At 42.5% G+C, this 18,739-nt stretch overlaps 1 protein-coding gene across 1 annotated transcript; it reads right to left on the bottom strand.

Annotated features, from left to right (window-relative positions):
- Nucleotides 1-10,174: 10,174 nt before the first annotated feature.
- Nucleotides 10,175-11,536, bottom strand: LOC109704367. The gene is made up of 2 exons (XM_020225118.1): nucleotides 10,880-11,536; nucleotides 10,175-10,690 (listed from the first exon to the last, which is right to left on the bottom strand). Exons 1-2 carry the CDS (start codon nucleotides 11,534-11,536, stop codon nucleotides 10,175-10,177), a joined length of 1,173 nt encoding a protein of 390 aa, XP_020080707.1.
- Between the last annotated feature and the right edge of the window lie 7,203 nt (nucleotides 11,537-18,739).

Below are 18,739 nucleotides of genomic sequence, written 5' to 3'. Positions count from 1 at the left end.
TCACCTATGAATGAGTATTCTCATATATAGGCTAGGTCAATCCCACCGAACGTCGCGTGCTCCTTCGATGTCGCCGAACGGAGTGTGTCACGAGTCTCCACAATACCCTATAAGTATATCACGAGGAGATACCAGAGAGCGTAACGACAACCAAGAGACAATCATTAACCTAGGAGCAGCAAAAGGGCCAAAATTACCTCAAGGCTGAAAATCTTTTCCCAAGCATCCAAAGGAGAGTAGAACCCTTCCTAATCACAAGCCCAAGGAAGGTTCTAAACCAATCAATTTTGGATCCAAAAGCCTAGTATCAAAAATGCCAAAAAATAAGCCTAAGTATCAACATCTAGGGTTCATCGCAAAATACTGTAGCCAAAACAAGCATTAGCAGGAGGGAATGAGCAAGCCGACCTCCTTAGAAGCTCCAATCCTAGCTCCAAGGGTGAAGATCTCCTCCTATGCAAGCTCCAAGACCAAGCCTTCAAGCACCAAGGGAGATGAGAGGGTGAGGAAGATGCTCCAAGTCCACTAGTAGCTCCAAACTCCTTCTCCTTCCCTTCTTCCTCTCCTTCTCCTTCCTCTTCTTCTTCTCTATCAAGGGTGTAGAGAGGGTTGAGAGAAGAGAAATGGGGAGAAGAGAGGGTGGAGGGGTCATATAGACCCTCTAATGTAACAAAATCCCAAGAGACCCCTCAAAAATCCAATATTGGATCAGCCCGGTCTGGGCAGTTTTCGCCCAGAGGGATCGGTCTCTCCCCAGCAGGGACCGGTCTCTCGCTGCGAACCCGAAAAACCAGCGTTCGGGAACCGGTCTCTCCCTGCGTGGGACCGGTCTCTCACTGCGAAAACGCGCTCGGGGACCGGTCTCGCCTGCCAGGGACCGGTTGCCTCAGACTGCCTCAACACTGCTCACTGGGGGACCGGTCTCTCCTTCCAGGGATCGGTCCCCGAGAGTGAAAACTCTCAGGACTTGTCCAGAATTCCAGTTTTCGAACTTTTTAGGTCGGAAAACATTCTACAACCCTCCACCAAGTGTGAAAAAGCTCGAAATACACCCAAACACTCGAACCCCGCAATTTGCAAAGGTCCAGTGCGTCACACTTACCTTCAAAGCTTGCTCTAATAGAGAGGAAGAAGACGAAGAAGATGAAGATCAACTTCCAAGCTTGCTTCTCTACCAAAACCTTCAATTTTGGGAGAGATTTAGAGAGAAAATGGGAGGTTTCTCTTTCTCCCTCTTTCCATGCATGTGTGTGTGTGGCGTGCGGGTGTGTGTGCGGCTGGTTGGGGAAGAAGAAGCCAAGAGCTTCTATTTTAATTACACCCCAACACTATTCACTCCAGGCAGCTTGAAATCTGATAACTTTCGCCGGAGCTCCCTGAATGTCCGTTTGAGCTCAAACATGACAGTCACGTTCGGTTTTACGTACTGAGCAAGAATATATTTTAAGTTTTCAGTTTTGACCCCATTTGGTCACCGAAAACTGTACCGAATTGTAATCTTTATCAGATAACTCTCGGATTTTATTTCTCACTCTACGGGTGTCAGAAAAATATGAAACTTTAAATCTAGCCTCATAAAAATATTTCTGACTTATCCACCAATTTTCATAATTTTCTGAGACTGTGCATTTTCTGCTAATTTATCTGTCCCGTTTTCAACAGAAAATTCTAAATCTTCTGTTTTCATTCCGATTTCAGCATAAGTCACTTCTGACTTATGTTTTACTTCTACAAATCCAATAAAAATAGTTTCTCACACTATTTTTATTTATTTTTATTTTTATACCAAAATCTGGTATGTTACAAGGAGAGTTGAAAATATATGGATATACTGATTCAGACTTTATGTCTGATATTGACGATAGAAAATCTATGTCAGGATGTGTGTTCTTGTGTAATGGTCGCTCGTTGTATTGAAATAGTTCCAAACAACCACTCTATTATGGAAGCAGAGTATATCGCAGCATCTGAAGCTACAAAATAAGCCTTTTGGTTTAAAAAGTTTGTCACGGAATTAAGTGTGATACCATTGGATGCCATACCACTTGATTACGACAACAATGATGCCATAGCCCTAGCTAAGGAGCCCAGGTCTCATTAGAAGTTTAAGCACATAGAGCGGCAATTCATATTATACGCGACTACCTCGACAAGATGTACATCAAAGTGCAGAGAGTAGACTCTACGGATAACGTGGTAGATCCATTGATTAAACCACTTAGCCAGCAGAAGAGTGAAGTCCACCTTGAGAAAATGGGGCTTAGGTACATAGTTGATTGGTTTTAGTGCAAGTGGAAGATTATTAGATGTATGTCCTAGAAGCCAACCAGGCCAACACATGTATTCTTTTTAGGATATGAATTTGTATTTAATTTAAAATATTATGACTAAATTTGGATTTCTTGTTTCCATTCATATTGTGTATGTGTTCATGAATCATCCAAGAAATTAATAAAATGATGACACATATTCTCAAGAGTTGAGAATTTGAGATATGTGTCATTGGTGATTAATTTCTAAATGCTCCCGATCGTTGGATCATCATGAAAACGGTGATTGATTCGGTGAGATTGTTGTACAAGTCGCTTCCTGTTTTGGGTAGATGAGTCTTGAGTCAATAGTGTAGGGACACTGGAATGAATGTAGGTGGTTGTTAGAGAACAAGGGTACCGAGCGTGACCAACGCGAGAAGTCACTTAGATGTTTACTCACTCGTCAGTGACTTACTCAATGTTGTAGTAGTGTGACTGTTTCTTTGACCTGCGGTGCCTCGGCTATTCACAATGAGGTTCTGCAGTTTGATTGTATATACACTTGGTCCTTAGCTATTCGGATCCTTGTAATGCATGTTGGCTGCAATGTTCATTGTAGGAATAAGGTGTGCATCTCTATAGAATCTATCTCCCTTAGTAGATAGAAGCGTTAGTCCTATGTGATTTATGAGTTAATAGCAGAAAAAGATTTTCGATACTAGAAATTTGAATCGAATAAATTTAACATATAACAGATGATGGTGTTTGACGAATTATTCCATGACCTCCGTCTAGTCGGGACTCATGATAGAAAGACTGTATCACACGGTAACTGCACCAAGAGGTTCAATATTCCATTATACTGAAATGCCACTACATGTTGCTAAGCGTCACTGGTAGATTGTGAGACTCATGAGAATTATTTGGATGATGATAATTCTCATTGGGCTGAGAGTTGGATTTGTTCCGATCCACTGAAAGGAGTTTCAGTGATATTGTTGATAGTGATCAAAATATATCTCACTACCAGATAGAATAGAATCTATGGTGTCACACAATAAGAAGTTGCGACTGATCGGATAGTTAGATAGCGATTTTGAATCGCCGGAGGATCTAATGATCAATATGTTGATAATTGATTAATTTATAATTGTTACAAATTAGTGGTATTAAAGTGTAAATGTTAAAAGATAGGACTTATTAACGCTTAGTAAATTATGAGGGGATTTATGTGCAAATATTGGATTATTAATTTGATATGATCAAATTAGGAGAAACTTCAAATCTAATTAAATTAGGATTTGATCAATCTAATCAATTAAGAAAAGAATAAATTTAAATCTAGATTTATTCTTATCATTAATGGTTATTATATTATTAAAAAGATAATTATATCCCTCTATATATTATAAGGACGTTTTTAGAAATCCCTGGCCATGATCTCTCCTCCTATCTCTTTTCTTATCTCTTTTCCTTAAACAAGAAAAACGTTCTTTGCAAGAGAGCTATCACCACTGTCACGCCCTGCGACCCGCCAATTTGGTCGGATCCGGGCACGTCGATCATACGCCAAACGGACAACACCTTTCCTGTCCGCCCAAGGCTAAACAACAGCAATCATGTACAAGAGTTGCCCAGGAAAACTCATTAAACATATATGATCAGTACGAAGCACCACAAGTGCTAACAAGTAAGGGCAAGAACCACAAGTACACATACAAGTGAATAAAGAGAGATAATTCTAGCTATTACAACTATTCAACCATTAATCCACATTGATTACATTTACATCTCCCAAAATGCAATACAAGTTCATCTCCAAAATACATAAGTAGCTCTCCGACATCTCATCAAAATATACATCATCATCTATGTACACGAGGGTACTCTAAATGCAAGTAGGGAAAGCTATTAACTAAATTAGGGCGCTATGCCCTTACCACGATCCTCGCCGGGAGCACTCGAACTCGGCCCTGCAACAAAGTGGGGAGAAAACTATTGTCCATAGTTCTCAGTGGGTTCGGCCGCCGACTCCGTCGATCTCCCCACTAGGTCTAAGCAGGCATAAGCAGATAGATAGATAGATATGAAATTGAAGTGCAACATAGTAAGCAATTTGGAACATTCTACTATGCCTTCAATAATCAAATGGATGAGCTACGACATAGTATGCAATCTACACAGTATAGAAGACAACTATCATGCTACTATGTCAAGAAACTCTGTCACTCTTGCTATCATTCAATCACGCGGCTCACCCATAGGTGCCGCATCTACTAAATCTCACAGGTGAGGACCTACTCACTCACCCGACTCACAATCTAGGTGCCACAACTCAATATCAATCTCACAGGTGAGGACCCGCTCACTCACCCGACTCACAATCAAACCTCAAAGGGGAGGATCTGCTCACTCACCCGACTCACAATCAAATCTCAAAGGGGAGGATTTGCTCACTCACCCGAGACCGTCTGCGGGACCCCATAAGGCTATCTCTCGGGACCCCATAAGGCTATCCCTCGTGTGGCAAACTCCGGAGCGCACTGCTTGTGCGAAGCGACTGCCTACAAGCTATGAACAGGCATGTGAGTATGATTAAATCCTCGTCACTAAGGATACCCTGCCACTAGGGTCAATATCCACTTGGGAACTATTTCATCCCTAAGTTCAACATGCAATAAGTGTTTTCATCTATACTCTACTTGTCATGCCACTCGTCAAGTTATCAACCTTGTCTAGATGCCACTCGTTCTTTGGTTCTCGTCAACACAAGATTAAGTGCATCATTTAACTCTACCACTATAGGGTTCTAGGTCACTATTCCTCTATTCTCATGCATCCTAACTTAAGTGCCAAACTCATGTTGCTACACTACTCAGGATCATGCAAGAATGAAAATGCAACTATCCAATACCCTATTATGCATAATACTAACATGTATATGTGATCAACAATACAACTCAAACATAGGGGGAAGCCCAGTTGCTTTGGGGTGACACCACCCACCTTTTATCGTGCTCCGATTGCTTGTAGTCACTTGCAATCGGCCTCCCGCGGCACCCGCTATCCGACTCGGCCCGATCTAGCAAATGACCACCAACCGTGCGTCAATTCGCCGCTCCGAATTTATAGGTCTATAACTTGATGTCGCGATGCTACTATTCCAATTTCACGATTTTTGAAGTCGCCTCGGCCCTCCAGGCGGAAACGAAGCTCAACAATCCTTTTTCCCAATATCTTCGCGTAGGCTCGACGGATCGCCGAACCGACTTCGCCAACGCGTTAGAATACCTAGCAATTAGGTTTACATGGGTTCAATTTAGATCAAACCCTTCTATATAACAAAACCACATTTAGAACCCTAGATGTTTACTATTGCAAGAATACTCCAAATTGATTCATGATTCAAGCAAATAGCATCTATTTAGCACATAAGGGTTCCTCTAAATCCAATTTTAGAGCATACAAATTATTCCTTAGCAATCTACCATTGTTGCTATCAAAGCTTACCTCTCAAGCTAGCTCCAATAGAGAGGAAGAAGACGAAGAAGAAAATGAACCACCTTCTTGATTCCTTCCCCACTAATCTTTCTCTTGATTCCACCTTCAAGTGAGAGAGAGAGAGATCCTTCATTGGCTGCAAGTGTGAGGGAGAGGGAGAGGGTGTGTGCGTGTGTGTGTTGTGTGCGCATTCAGCCAGGCACCTAATAGGGGCTGTGAGGAAGTGAATTCTTGAAATACGAGGATTTGACTTCATCCCGAATCGACCAAGGGTCGTGTTGGTGTACTTTGAAAAGACCAAAGATGTTAAAGTCACTAATAGTGCATTGAAAACGAGTCCACGAGAGCGAATAGTGCGAAATCTGCACTGGAGCAAAACTGCTCTCGGGGACCGGTCCCTGGCAGGGAGGACCGGTCCCATCGGCTGGTGCCGGGGGGGGTTGCTTGAGGCAACCGGTCCCTGGTAGTGAGGGACCGGTTCCCGAACGTGATCCCAGCGCGAAAAGCCAAAAATTTGGCTAAGTCCTGAAGTCCCAGTTCTCGGGAACCGGTTTCTCAGGAAGGAACCGGTCTCCCGAGGACCGGTCTCTCTGGGAGAGACCGGTACCCGAACGCGTGACCCGAGCTGAAGCTCTCGGGGACCGGTCCCAAGTCGGGGAGACCGGTCCCTCCGCGCGCAGAATGCCCAGTAAGGGCAGTGCACAGAGATGAAAGGTGAGGGGCTTTTATGCAAAATGGCTTTAGTTAGAGGGGTATACATGGGAGATCACTCTCTCACTACCCCTCAGCCCACTCTCTCTCACCCTCACACTCTCTCTCACCCTCACACTCTCTTGCTCTCTCTCTCTAGAAAAGAAGGAGAAAAGAAGGGGAAGAAGAAAAGAGAAGGAAAAGAAGGAAGAAAAGGAAGGAGAAGAAGAAGGAGATCAACAAGAGGAAGCTTTTGGACCTCTCCTTCATCCTCTCTTCTCTTCTTGAAACTACAACAAGAGGTAGGCTTCTAACCCTAGCTATGAAACTTAGGGTTTTTGGGTTTTAGCTCTTTGGATGGGACCAAATGGATCCCTAGCACCATGAATGGTGAGATGGGAGCTAGAAACTAGGGTTTTGAGATGGGTTTAGCTTGATGCTAACCCTAGGGCACCAAAATAGGGTTTTTCGGTAAAGTGTGGGATTGATCTCATTTGAGGCCTTGTAAACCTAATTGGTAGGTGCCTAAACGCGGGGGCGAAGTCGGAAATTCGATTCGTCGAGCGGGTCAAGAACTATCGGCAAGATAAGGCCGATTGAGCATCATTTGGACCAAGAAGACCGAGGCTTCGTCGTAAAGGACGCCGAAGCGCACTTCTAGAGCCTCCTTATACGCAAAAGGTGGGGGGTGTCATCCCGAAACATCCGGGTTTCCTTTTATGCCTAAGTTAATTTTATTCATCATATATTGATTGAGCATTATAGGATTAGTAAAGTATATTTCCATTCCTTGCATGCTTACTTAGTAGTGTAGCGGTATGGACCTAACACTTGGACTAGGGAGGCATGAGGATTGGGTCTTGAGACAAAGAATCCTATAGTGGCAAAAGTGATGAATTTGGACATAGCCTAGTAGAGTGGCATTGAACTAGTGTAGGAGAGACACTATGACATGAACAAATAACATGTAGAATAATTGAGACATTTACTACAATGACTAAACGAGTGGCATTGAGTCTAGTGTAGTAAACATGACATGGTTCTAGGGATAGTAGAGATCCCGGCATCTAGGATGCATTGTTTATTGTGCAGCAGAGGCACACATCGACCCTAGTAGACAGGGTATCCTCTTGTGAGGATTGGATCATACTCACTAGTCTGTTTTTGCTTGTCGGTGGTCGCTCCACCGAGGCACGAGTCTCCGGAGTACTTCACTAGGGGCAGACGTAGTTGTCCCGCAGACGGTCTCGGTGTGCGAGTGCAGTTTCTCCTCACCTATGAGATTGAGAGTGAGTCGAGGGTTTAACCTTCGGGTTAACCAAGTGAATTGGGTAAGAAACATGAAATGCATAATAGACTTGCATTATTACCTTGAGTAGACATAGTGTATGTTGTAGTTTGCATTACTATGCTCCTTTATATACTCATGACATGATACTAGCATGATAGTAGTTGTTGCATGCATTATTATCATTGGTGGCATGATAGAGTAGTTGCAGTTTATCTTTATATATCTATCTATCTCTCTATCTGTGCCAGCTTAGACCTAGTGGGAAAACCGGCGGCGTCGGCGGCCGAACCCACTGGGAACTATATTTATATAGTTCTCACCCCGTGTGGTTTTGGGGTACAGGTACACACAGAGGCGAGTCAAGCGAGGACCGCGGTAAGGGCATAGCGCCCTAAGTGAGTTTAGTGGTAGCTTTTCCTTTATGCATTAGAGTACCCTCGTGTACTAGATGATGTTTGGACAGACATGGGAGAGCTATTTGTATTTTGAGGAAACATGTATTTACATTTTGGTAGATGAAAAATGTAATGAAATCAAATGATGTAACTATTGAATGAATGTAATAGTTAGACTATCTCTCTTTATACACTAGTATATTACTTGTGGTTCTTGCTCTTAGATGGATTGCACTTGTGTGCGCTATGTTCGATCATGTATGTTATCTAAGCATTTCTGGGCGCTTGTTTGTACATGATCTGGTTGTTAGCCTTGGGCGGACAGGAGAGGTGCTGTCCGTTTGGCGTCTGTTCGACGCGCCCGAACCGGACCAAATTGGTAGCGGCATCGGGGCGTGACAGGGGCTGTAACAATTGCACAAAACCCCCTACACAACACTATCACAATTTCAGTTTAGCAGCTCAGGATCAGATATTTTTCGCCTGCCCTTCTGAATGTCCGTTTGAGCTCAAATTTGACAGTCAGGCTCGATTTTACTTAACTTGACGAAAGAAATTTTAATCTTTCAGTTTCGATCCTATTTGGTTACTGAAAGCTCTACCGAACTGTAAGCTCTTGTATATAGCAGTCGGATTTTATTTTCCACTTTTCGAGTGTCGGATTGACATGAAACTTTAAGTCTAGCCTCATAAAAATAATCCCGACATATTCTCAAGTTTTCATAATTTTCTGACACTGTGCATTTTCTGCTAAAATATCAGCCCCGTTTTCAATAGAAAATTCTAAATCTTCTGTTTCAGGTCCGATTTCAACACAAGTCGTTTTCGACTTCTATTTTACTTCTCTAAGTCAAATAAAAATAGTATCTCACATTATTTTTATTTATATTTATTTTATATTAAAAATTCGGTATATTACATCCCACCGTAACTTCATAATTTCAGAAGTTTAGTACCTTACATCCTCCCCTCCTTAAAAAGAGTTTCGTCCTCGAAACTCAAATCACATTTCAACTCGACTTATCGAGTAATCGAGGACATCAACATATTTCCCCCCTTCTAGAGCGGCTTCACACTTTTGTGACTACTTAAGCGGCTCATACCGAAGGACATGGGTTCAATCACAAACACATTCACGGAATGTGACACAAGGAGTGCATCATCGATCATACGATCCAACACATGGTATTCCACGCTCCTGGGTCTAAGCTCGGACTACCGCCCCGACCAAATCTCTACCCTACCCGTAGGTACCGGGCCGCTGCTCCACACAGCCGACTGCGCCTGCCCAAAGGGCCCAGGCTCCACAGTCCACAAATGGTCAAGGCACGGGTCGTCCCCAAGCAACACCCGCAACAGTCGTCTCACACGACACGCTCTACCGAACTATACGTACCACTACCGGCTCCTATGCACCTAGTGCGAGCCACCAGCCCTACGAGTGATCCGTGGCCCGCTTCATACTTAGCCATACTGAAGTGCTACTGCCAACACACTCCCTTAGCTAAATTAAATCTGCACTCCAAAGTATCTACACTCGAGCGCTCTACGCCTCTACAGCGTTCCACACGAAGTCCAACATTAGGCAATCTCGCCTATGCACACCGGCTACACGAGCGCGACTCCCCCACCTTGATTTGAGGTACTACTAGGCCCACGTGCTCGTACTCGGCAACTAATCGGCTACTCTCTCAACAGTGATTTTACTCTCACTGTTCGATCTACCGGAACAACATCCGTAATTCTCGGATTACTCGGGTGCCTACAAGTATCATGGCTCAACTCTCACAATCTACTGATCACTTTGCCTTGAGAGTCGCTTCATCATTTCCTCCCTACCACGAGTCTCACTTCTTGTCCGTGCATCATCGCTAGCATTTTGCTAGTGCCATCCAGTTCTTTTCCTACTTCAGCAGGCGCTACACTCTCACACGCAAGCATGCTCAGGTATGCATACTTACTTGTCCACTGGTCCCTACTATACTAATGCATAAATAGTAGCAACTGACCATGGAAATGTCATGTAGATTACAAACTTGCTTCAACTAAACCATACCTACCATGACGTCGCGCGCCTCAACCTCGGCAGGTTCCTCGACTTGCGCGGCAAACACCCGGCTACTCGGAGCAGACCGGGTCGGCTCAGGCTGACGCGGCACCATAGCGCGTCCGGCAGACACGGCAGTAGGTGGAGCTCCTCCATAAGGCCCTGGCGTTGCTGGTGCCGATGCGACAGATGGGGCAGGCAAGGCCTTCCTCGGGCAACCACGGGCTATGTGTCCCGCCTGGCCGCATTCATAACACCTCCCCTGGCGTTGCTCGCAACGCGTCGCTCGGTGGTCTCCACTACAAATAACACACCGTTGCACTTCACGGCCCTCAGACTGCGCTCGCGGATGCTTCGGGGGCTTCTTGAAACCCGATTGACCCCCCGAACCACCACCTGGTCGCTTCTTCCCCTTATTCCTCGACTCGGCCATCAACTCACGCTCCTCTTGCACGTGGGCATTGCCATGCTCCGCCCATAATGCTCGATCGAAAACCTCTACAAACGTCGTGAGCTTGAACAATTGCACGGCCTTATAAATCCACTGCCGAAGTCCTCGTAAGAACCAATCGGCTCGGTCCCAATCATCTCGAACCACATCCGGGACACAATCTATGATGTGGGAGAACTCTTGCTCGTAGTCCGCCACCGAGCGATCCCCCTGCCTCAACTTGCGAAACTTCTCCTACAGTTTTCGCTTTACCGTGTCGGGGAAATAGTTGGCGAACATCACCCTCTTAAACTCCTCCCATAGCATAGGTAGAAAGTCAGAAGGCTGATCTCGCTTCACCCGCTTCCACCATACCTTCGCCGACTTCTCAAGGCAATGAGCGGCGAGATACACCTCGTCCTTCTCTACGGTGTACAAGTCTTTAAAGAGCGTCTCCATTGAGTTGATCCACGACTCCACCATCGACGGCTCCATCTTCTCCCCTTCAAAGATAGGTGGATTAAACTTCTTGAACCGGATAAGAGCCGTCAATGAACGCTCCCGCTCCACTTTCTCGACCGCCGCATCGGGTGTTGCCGAACCCGAAGCCGCCGGAAGAACACTTGCCGGCGGGGGACGCGGCGCCACCGGAACCGCCGCTATGCCCTCACCCTCAGCTGCTTCGGGCACGCGCACCGAGAGTGCGGGTGGGTCACGACCTCCAGTCGTCGTTGGAGCCGCCGCTGCCATTTGCCGCTCCATTAGCTCCTGGAGCCGCCCAAACTGACCAGCTAGTGCGGTCACTTGTGCTCGTAACTCCTGCACCTCGCTAGGCCTAGCTGACTCTGGCACCTCAGGAGGTCCAGCCTGCTCTGGCACCTCGGAAGGCGGTGCTAGAACCAATCTGCACGTGTAGCGTCTTGGGGACATTAGCTCCTACAACGCAACAACCTGTTTAACTAACTTAACTCGTTAACATCGTCGCAATCACTAGACAACACGACTCAACATTTAAAATCAGGCGGAAGTAAACAAGTGTACTCATTCTAGACTCTCGGCGTCGTGTTGTCGGCCGCCAACACAATCACTTCAAGCCAAGAACTAATACCACTTGAATTCCATCTCTAGACACTGCTAGAGGTTTAACATCAACTTCGACCCAATTGATCGAGTTCCGCTACTGTATAGGTTCACGTTCCACTCACGCACCTATAACCTTACGGTTTACCGCCCTAGGGTCTCCTAGGTCCATCCTAGACTCTCTCTTTTCTTGCTCTTAGCTTGCTCTGATACCATCTTATCTATCACGCCCCGCGACTCGCCAATTTGTTCGGATCCGGGCATGTCGATCAGACGCCGAACGGACAGCACCTCTCCTGTCCGCCCAAGGCTAAACAACAGCAATCATGTACAAGAGTTGCCCAGGAAAACTCATTAAACATACATGATCAGTACGAAGCACCACAAGTGCTAACAAGTAAGGACAAGAACCACAAGTACACATACAAGTGAATAAAGAGAGATAATTCTAGCTATTACAACCATTCAACCATTAATCCACATNGGAAAACTCATTAAACATACATGATCAGTACGAAGCACCACAAGTGCTAACAAGTAAGGACAAGAACCACAAGTACACATACAAGTGAATAAAGAGAGATAATTCTAGCTATTACAACCATTCAACCATTAATCCACATTGATTACATTTACATCTCCCAAAATGTAATACAAGTTCATCTCCAAAATACATAAGTAGCTCTCCGACATCTCACCAAAATATACATCATCATCTATGTACACGAGGGTACTCTAAATGCAAGTAGGGAAAGCTACTAACTAAATTAGGGCGCTATGCCCTTACCACGATCCTCGCCGGGAGCACTCGAACTCGGCCCTGCAACAAAGTAGGGTGAGAACTATTGTCCATAGTTCCCAGTGGGTTCGGCCGCCGACTCCGCCGATCTCCCTACTAGGTCTAAGCAGGCATAAATAAATAGATAGATAGATATGAAATTGAAGTGCAACATCGTAAGCAATTTGCAACATTCTACTATGCCTTCAATAATCAAATGGATGAGTTACGACATAGTATGCAATCTACACAGTATAGAAGACAGCTATCATGCTACTATGTTAAGAAACTCTGTCACTCTTGCTATCATTCAATCACGCGGCTCACCCATAGGTGCCGCATCTACTAAATCTCACAGGTGAGGACCTACTCACTCACCCGACTCATAATCTAGTTGCCACAACTCAATATTAATCTCACAGGTGAGGACCCGCTCACTCACCCCACTCACAATCAAATCTCAAAGGGGAGGATCTGCTCACCCACCCGACTCACAATCAAATCTCAAAGGGGAGGATTTGCTCGCTCCCCCGAGATCGTCTGCGGGACCCCATAAGGCTATCCCTTGGGACCCCATAAGGCTATCCCTCGTGTGACAAACTCCGGAGCGCACTGCTTGTGCGGAGCGACCGCCTACAAGCTCTGAACAGACATGTGAGTATGATCAAATCCTCGTCACTGAGGATACCCTGCCACTAGGGTCAATATCCACTTGGGAACTATTTCATCCCTAAGTTCAATGTGCAACAAGTGTTTTCATCTATACTCTACTTGTCATGCCACTCGTCAAGTTATCAACCTTGTCTAGATGCCACTCGTTCTTTGGTTCTCGTCAATACAAGATTAAGTTCATCATTTAACTCTACCACTATAGGGTTCTAGGTCACCATTCCTCTATTCTCATGCATCCTAACTTAAGTGCCAAACTCATGTTGCTACACTACTCAGGATCATGCAAGAATGAAAATGCAACTATCCAATACCCTATTATGCATAATACTAACATGTATATGTGATCAACAATACAACTCAGACATAGGGGGAAGCCCAGTTGCTTCGGGATGACACCACCCACCTTTTATCGCACTCCGATTGCTTGTAGTCACTTGCAATCGGCCTCCCGCGGCATCCGCTATCCGGCTCAGCCCGATCTAGCAAATGACCACCAACCGTGCGCCAATTCGCGGCCTCGGAATTCATAGGTCTATAACTTGATGCCGCGATGCTATTATTCTAATTTCACGATTTGGAAGTTGCCTCGGCCCTCCAGGCGGAAACGAAGCTCAACAGTCCATTTTCCCAATATCTTCGCGTAGGCTCGACGGATCGCCGAACAGACTTCGCCAACGCGTTAGAATACCTAGCAATTAGTTTTACATGGGTTCAATTTAGATCAAACCCATCTATATAACAAAACCACATTTAGAACCCTAGATGTTTACTATTTCAAGAATACTCCAATTTGATTCATGATTCAAGCAAATAGCATCTATTTAGCACCAAGGGTTCCTCTAAATACAATTTTAGAGCATACAAATTATTCCTTAGCAATCTACCATTGTTGCTATCAAAGCTTACCTCTCAAGCTAGCTCCAATGGAGAGGAAGAAGACGAAGAAGAAAATGATCCACCTTCTTGATTCCTTCTCCACCAATCCTTCTCTTGATTCCACCTTCAATAGAGAGAGAGAGAGAGATCCTTCCTTGGTTGCAAGTGTGAGGGAGAGGGAGAGGGTGTGTGCATGTGTGTGTTGTGTGTGCATTCAGCTAGGCACCTAATAGGGGCTGTAACAATTACACAAAACCCCCTACACAACACTATCACAATTTCAGTTTAGCAACTCAGGATCAGATATTTTTCGTCTGCCCTTTTGACTGTCCGTTTGAGCTCAAATTTGACAATCAGGGTCGATTTTACTTAACTTGACGAAAGAAATTTTAATCTTTCAATTTCGACCCTATTTGGTCATCGAAAACTCTACCGAACTGTAATCTCTATCAGATAGCAGTCGGATTTTATTTTTCACTTTCCGGATGTCGGATTGACATGAAATTTTAAATTTAGCCTCATAAAAATAATCCCGACATATTTCCAAGTTTTTATAATTTTCTGACACTGTGTATTTTCTGCTAAAATATCAGCTCCGTTTCCAAAAGAAAATTCTAAATCTTCTGTTTCAGGTCCGATTGCAGCACAAGTCATTTTCGACTTTTATTTTACTTCTCTAAGTCAAATAAAAATAGTATCTCACACTATTTTTATTTTTATTTATTTTATATTAAAAATCCGTTATATTACATCCCACCGTAACTTCATATTTTCAGAAGTTCGATACCTTACAACCACGGTGAGGATATCGATCAAATTACCAACCTTATGTGGATAACTATAGAGGCCAGACGCCACTGCAACAGAATTAGGTTATAGGGAAACATGTTTGGGACACTTTTGAGTAAGTGTCCCATTTATGCTAAAACTTAAAAACATATCTACTAATATCTAAATATAAAGCCCAATCCAACAAAAAATAAAAGATTACTCTACTCAACCCACCACACCCAGTCCATTTGGCCCGATTACAAACAGGAAAGAAAAAAAATAAAAGAAAAATCAATTACCATCTTTTCTTCTCTTTTCACTCAATCCACTGAAATTATAGACGAAGAGCCTTTACTGTCGGCCTCCTCCGCCACCGCAGCCAACGAGATAGAATTTCGGCGGTTGCTAAATGCTTAAATAAGTGTTGGTAAATTAGCAGTACTCTTTTAGGTTATAGCGACACTCTTTAACTGTCACTATATACCTAGCGACCCCACATATAGCAACACTTTTTAAAAGTGTCGGTAATTTTAGCTAGCAGCACTTTTTTGATATGTACCTGCATTTAAAAGTGTCTCTATAGACCGTTTTTGTTGCAGTGCGCGTGTGCAACTTCAATAAAACCTAATTCCACGATCATCAAATTGTGGTGAAAATCTACCCGTGCAAAGGTGAAGATTGAATCTTCGTTTTCTTCTTTAATTTTAAAGAACATGTAAGATACTAATTGCATGATTTTTGAGATCGAATATCGAGTTTTAAAAATTAAATTTGTTTAATTTTATTTCCGATGCGATTTTACCGTACGTAATTTTCTAACACTACCTGCAAGCTGCACAGTTAGAAGGATTGTTGCACCATTTCTCTTCGCGTTGCACTATTATTTCTGTTGCCGGCTGTATAATTTTTGTCATATATTTTCGACATATTTAATTTCTAAAAGCCAAACAGCAAACACCACGACCGATTTGGCTCGCATTTCGATGAGTGGGAGGTTGCGTATCCACGCTCGAGGCGCATTTAATGCCCTCCCATAGACTATACTTTGTGGTATACGTATTTAAGCGAATACGATTGAGGTGGATGGAGACGAAGGGCATTTTGGTCAGACGGCGAAAAATTCGACCTGAATCAGCAAAATCAAAAAAATTGGCTCCTTTTTGTAAAAGCTCGAAACTAGTGGATTTTTTGTGTAAATTGACCAAAATTTTATAATAGTGCGAGTAGTTAAATATTAGAGAGAAAAGTGTGAGCAGTTAAATGTTAGAGAGAGAGAGAGAGAGAGAGAGAGAGAGAGAGAGAGAATATGCTTTTAATTGATGCAAGTTTTTATCTCCTCAAACCCTAAACTAATTGATAAAAAAATTGAAAGGAAAGGGTGTAACTATTAAGCAGATGGCTTTGTCGCAAAGGCTTTGGTAGCCGTCCGCAGAATATTCGCGGCAAGGACCAAACCCTCTACTAGGAGAAGATCCTTTGCACCGTGGGGCCAGATATACGCCCGGGGATTCTCTTGGAGGAGCCTTCTCCAAAGGGAATATTCTCCATGATAAGGAACATTCCCAAGGATGCCTTTCTAGTTTAATTACTTGCTTATTAATCATCATTATCCAGGTACACGCACTTAATTATAATATATAAATATGTACTCTATTGAGTATTGTCCACCGTTTCACATGGAGACGACGCCCATAATTGTGATTAATTAAGAGTAGCTGCATTGGTAAACGTGGATCTGTCCTGGATTCCGTCCGTGTTAAATAATATAAAGAATCTTATCTCCTTCTTGTACGAATTGACCCAAAAGTTTAAGACATTATTTTAATTTTGATCATGATCGTGCCGGATAACTATGTATGCCCTAAACAAAGAAGATAGTGAAATATTAAAGCAAAATATATAGCGAATTTGTCCTTTTTTCCTCATTAGTTCGATCCTACATATTTGATGTTTTTATTTCAAACAACCGAATTTGCTAGTGAGCGGATAAGATGTCAGACTATTCAATATATGTCATTGTCAACACTTTTCTTTGTGTGCTTACAATGTGTAGAGAGAGGGGGGACCATTTTGATGTGTAACTCATTATTGTCCTGCCTAAAGGCCCGCCTAGTGAATCCATTGGGACACGTACAACAGATTTATCAAATATGCAAGATTTTGGGCCCGTTTAGCCTAATTTCTGAAAAAATAAATTCTGAAAAAGTGATTTTGATTTGGAGAAATAGTTTTGGTTAAAAGCTGTAGTGTGTTTGGCTGAGTTTAAATAAAAGCGATTTTTCTGAAATGATTTTTAAAATTTTGAGTGTAAAGCTTAAATTTTAAATATTTAAAATTTAAATTTTAAAAATTTAAAATTTATAATTTGAAGATTAAAATTTGTAATTTAAATTTAAAATTTTTATGTTTTTAAAATTAAATTTTAAAATTTAAAATGTCAAATTTAAAATTTAAAATTTGAAATTTGAAAAATTAAAATCTAAAATTTGAGATTTGAAATTTAAAATTAAAATTTAAAGTTTAAAGTTTGAAATCTATTTTTTAAATTTTAAAATTTTTAAGTTAAAATTTAAAAATTCAAAAATAAATCTAAAAATTAAAATTTAAAATTAAATTTAAATTTAAACATTGAATTTAAAATAAAAATAAAAATTTGAAGTTTGAGTCCAAAATCAGAATAAGATTTCAAGAAGTAGCTTTTTTCTGCTTCTTATTCTAAGGCCTTCAAAATCAGTTTTTTGATTCTGAAAAGCAGAATCAGATTTTAAAAATGAGGTTGCCAAACGCTCTATTGAACCGAAAATCACTTTTCAACCCAAAAGCGCTTTTTAAAAGTTAGGCCAAACACCCCATTTTTCTACTTGTACGAAGCAAAAATATACACCAATACGTACAACAGATATATACATGATAATGCTACAATAATGCATCATAATAAATTAACTTCTAATTTAAATCTCGCATCATTACAATTCTCGAGTTTACAATCATTATATTCTCACATGATTACCAATTGCACTTACTCTTGGAGCATTCTGATGTGTAACTTATTATTGTCATGCTTCAAGGCCCGCCTATTTGACCCGTTCGGACATGTACAATAGATCTACCAAACATGCAAAATTTTTCCTACTGGTAAGAAATGAAAATATACACCAATATGTACAGCATATATATATACATGATATAGCTACAATAATGCATCATAGTAAATTAACTTCTAATTTAAATCTCACATCATTATATTTCTCCTGAGTTTACATTCATAGTTATCCAAAATAATACATGGTTTATTGATTATACAAAATGGTACCCTTTACACTTACTCTTGGACGATCTTACTAACTTGTTGTCATACCCCAATAATACCACATCGGATAGGAATGGGGATGTGATTGGATATATAAGAGACTTAGACACTAGTAATAATAACTGGGCTTAAGCATTTTGGACCGGTGTTTGAGCCCAACGAGTTATTGTTGCTAGTGGACTGGGTCGTTACATTTGGTATCAGAGCCAATCACCAGCTGAAAATGTGTGGCGAGTCTCGACTGAGCCAAGATCTGAAAGACAAGGTGATAGGCTATGCCGGAGTCTATATGACAAGGTGACTGGCTATGCCAGGGTCTGGATGACAAGGCTAGCGAGACGAGTCTCACATCGCTTGGTGATCTTGGGCTGTGTGTGTGATTGAACTGACGAGAATGTCAGGGCCTTAATGGGGGGAGTCTGTTACACCCTAATAATCCCATATCGGATAGGAATAGGGATGTGATTGGGTATATAAGAGACTTAGACACTAGTAATAATAACTGGGCTTTTGGACCGGTGTTTGAGCCCAACGAGTTATTGTTGCTAGTGGACTGTGTCATTACACTCGTGATGCTCTTGCCGCAATCCCACACCTTAATGGCAGTAGATGATGCTGAAAAGGATATCAGCAACAATGGGGTGAG

Source organism: Ananas comosus, unplaced genomic scaffold (assembly GCF_001540865.1).
Source record: "Ananas comosus cultivar F153 unplaced genomic scaffold, ASM154086v1, whole genome shotgun sequence".
Taxonomy (NCBI): Eukaryota; Viridiplantae; Streptophyta; class Magnoliopsida; order Poales; family Bromeliaceae; genus Ananas; species Ananas comosus.
The sequence above is the reverse complement of the archived record's forward strand: the minus strand, read 5'-3'. Positions and strand labels throughout refer to the sequence as shown.

Excerpts from the sequence above, each read along its gene's own strand:
- LOC109704367 (XM_020225118.1), bottom strand. The coding sequence starts at position 11,536 with ATGTCCCCAAGACGCTACACGTGCAGATTGGTTCTAGCACCGCCTTCC. Across the intron at positions 10,691-10,879 it reads CCAACTATTTCCCCGACACG|CTCACGACGTTTGTAGAGGT; the intron begins GTAAAGCGAAAA and ends CAATTGTTCAAG.